The 3,589-nt window shown below is 32.9% G+C and overlaps 1 protein-coding gene across 1 annotated transcript; it reads left to right on the top strand.

Moving 5' to 3' along the window:
• Positions 1 to 762: 762 nt before the first annotated feature.
• Positions 763 to 3,356, top strand: LOC105976160 (uncharacterized). Its single transcript, XM_088815141.1, has 4 exons — positions 763 to 788; positions 2,074 to 2,527; positions 2,609 to 3,169; positions 3,249 to 3,356. Exons 1-4 carry the CDS (start codon positions 763 to 765, stop codon positions 3,354 to 3,356), a joined length of 1,149 nt encoding a protein of 382 aa, XP_088671267.1.
• The last annotated feature ends 233 nt before the right edge of the window (positions 3,357 to 3,589 follow it).

The following is a 3,589-nucleotide window of genomic DNA, read 5'->3' as shown; positions in this document are numbered from 1 at the left end:
TTTTGCCTAAAAACTAAGAAATATTGTATCTTTTTTCCATTAGTATTATTTTATACACTAAACCAACTTGAATATATTATATACATACTATTTTATATTGTAAAAATTTTAAAAATGTAAAAATAAGTTGAAACAATATATTTTATATTGTATTTTTTTATCTCCTTGGCACTATATATATATATATATATATATATATATATATATATATATATATATATATATATATATATATATATATATATATATATATGTGTGTGTGTGTGTGTGTGTGTGTGTGTATTTTTATTAGTTTTTTTTTTCTTTTTTTCCTAATTCGGGATTAAAATATCCGGATCGGGATTGAACCAATTCCCTAATACCGATCCCGTATTTGTTCCTAATCCCAATCCCGAATCCCATAATCCCGAATTCATGAAGTTTTAGTCCCAAATAGTAAAATTTCGATCGGGACGGGACGGGATCCCAAATCCCGATCCCAAATGCCCAGCCCTAAAATTTTGGGTGATTTTTTTGGGCTAGAAACATAATTGCAAAATTTCATAAATTAAAAGGAAATTATAAATAATTTTCAGAATATAATTTTTTTTCAGAAAATTTCGATGAAATTTTAGGTTGTGTAAAATAAAATTAGGGAATAAACATGAAAAAAAAATATTCAGAGTAAATTTAGTACAAGAGAGAAAGAAAGAGGCACACTTTTTATGCACAACCATAGGGGTATTTTCATCTCAAATTGTCCAACATTTAGTGCAAATAGGGATGGCAACGCGTCGGTTATGGGCCAGGTTTGCCTAAACCCAAGACCCGACCCATGAAAAATATATAAAACTCAGATCCGCCCCAACCCGATTCAGCTTAGACCCAGACCCGCCCCAACCCATACCCGAATTAAACGGTTCTGACCCCCCAGACCCATTAGACCCGTTAACATAAAAAAAGAAAATAGTTCATTATTTAACTTCGATAATATTTTGCTTCTATATGTTAAAGAAATAATCTAAATATTAAAATACAATATTTTAAAATATTTCTCCAAGTGATATAAAGTGAATAATATATAATTAATTATATTTAACTTCTACAATAAGTAAAGTTCAAAAGGTAAGACCGCTAGCGGTGGTCGACATGTAATAGATTTTACTTACGAGAAATGTGATTAAAAAAATTGAAATGCTGAAAAAGGGGTAAATGAGAATAGACACGATGAAAATTGAAAGTTTGATAAATGAAATCATAAATTCATTTTTATATATAGATTAATTATAAATATAATATATTTATACGGGTCGGTTCCAATAAGACCCGTAACCCGACCCAAAACCATCCGGTTCTAGAAACTTAAACCCATTACCCGACCCAGAACCATTTAACTTACCCAGACCCGCCCAAACGGGTTGGTTCTGGGTCTAGGACCCGGCAAACCCGTACCCATTGTCATCCCTAAGTGCAATGGTCGGTCAGCTCTCAAAATGGACGGATTCTTTGACATAGTTTAAGGACAGGGGCCATTTTATCGCATTTTATAGTACATGAGTATATGCGACACTGATGATAGTGGAATTTATATTTAACCCTATTTTTTATTATTTTCCTTTTGCTAAAGGAATACTGATATTTGAACTCAGAAAATTAAATTGAAAATGTATACGACAATTTATTACACCGGGAACATCAATATTAACCCTTTTAGTTCTTGATTCAATGAATATAGTTGGAGTTATATGAATCATTATGTACGTATTTAAAAAGAATACATTGACTCTTATATATATATATATGAATCATTATATACGTATTAAAAAAAAATTGTCTCTTGGTCTTACCTTTTTTGGCCTTATAAAGAAGGGAGATCGCTGCAACATTTTCATCAGTCTAAAATTTCTTTGCTTCCACAACCTTCCAAATATATATATATATATATATATATATATATATATATATATATTTACATAAATAATATAATGTCTCGTGTTGAAGATGTTGAGTTCTCTCTAAACGTAGTTTTAAATAAGCAAAAGGACAAAGTTCTAGAAGTCGATAGCGATTTCGCGGATGTTTTGTTTTCATAAGCTTCTTGACATTGCCGCATTATGGAGAAGATAAAGAGACACGTGTCAACATTGGAAGCTTAACGAGTTTATACAATGGAGTTGCAAATCTCAACAGCATCACGGATTGTTCGAAGGAGATGCTTCTATATCCGAAAAGCTTATTCAAAGATGAATGTCGTAAACTGAAGCTCAATATTAATGAATGCATCGCTTGTAAGAAATGGTTTTGCCGTATTAGAGGAACATGCATTTGCGGAGATCCAAAGAAAATGGAAATCGGTGCAATGCATTTTGAAGCTACTGCTAACGGTGATGGTGGAGTTTTTACCCTATCGAACACAGAATCTTTCATAATCACCGATGATTTTCTAATGTTTCCTCGCACCACAGGATTCATTCAAACTATTAAAAAACTTCGACTCGACGACGTTGATGTGGGTGAGACGAGGAATGTGACCTTTGGATTCAGTCAAGTGAGTGTCTTTTTCTCTAATTTAATTTTATACAAGTGTTCTTTTTTTTTTTTTTTCTTTTTGACATTTATTTATTTGTAGATAATGGATTTGCTAAAGGGAGCCTTGCTCTCCTCGACTCCATTATCGGATGTCGTACTAAAAAAAGAGAGGATGATTACACTGCCAAAGCAAAACCCTTGCACCGCATTAAATAGAACTCTTTACAACTTCAAGAAGTTGAATTTGACATTGGTAGTACAAGAATCTACCAATAGGTTATTATTTGCTCAAGCAGGGAGGGAGATGGTAGATTTCCTTTTCGGTTTGTTGAAAATCACTTTGGGCAATGTCCAGTTTCTTTTGGGCAGTAACTCTTGTCTTAAGAGTGTAAACAATTTGTACGAAAGCACAGAAGATCCCGGTTTAGTACAAGCAAGTACAAGACGCAGGATAATGCAATCAAAACGATATAAATACGCATTAACCAGCAGTATACTGGAGGTCCAAGGAGAATACGTCAAGGGACCAAAAATGTATAACATAGCTGATGATTTAACCGTGACACCTTTTTCTACAGCGTCGACCATTTCTATTCTCAAAGGTCTGAAAATCCCTTTTTCGGACATTGTGGAACTCCCGGTTGAGATTCGGTTGCAAGAGGTCATAATTTTGATTTTTATTATATATATATCTAGTAGCTATACATATGTTCATGTACTGATACTATTTTTTTTTGTAGGCTCTGAGCATACTGAGAGCATCTCTTATATCGACTTCTGCTCTAACCGATGGCCTGATGATCAATTCCATGTTAAGGAAAAAGCGCAAGAGAAGATGGGACGAATAGTAACTCCAGCCAGCATGCTGTTTTGTTTGTACTTTCGTTCATCGATCTAAAGATGTGTCCTATTATTTTAAGAACATTATTTACTAGTAATATATGTACTTCTCATGCATGTTTTGGTTGCTAGCATTTTACCATATGTTATTATATTCTTCACTCACTGTTTACCTATCAATGTCAGTTTTATTCATGATTTTTATTAGTCGGGCTTTTGTAAAATATTGAAAATTTAGTCC

The sequence above is a fragment of the Erythranthe guttata genome, chromosome 3, assembly GCF_056151865.1.
Source record: "Erythranthe guttata isolate IM_541 chromosome 3, IM_541, whole genome shotgun sequence".
NCBI classification, from domain to species: Eukaryota; Viridiplantae; Streptophyta; class Magnoliopsida; order Lamiales; family Phrymaceae; genus Erythranthe; species Erythranthe guttata.
This window is presented reverse-complemented; position numbering and strand designations above follow the sequence as displayed.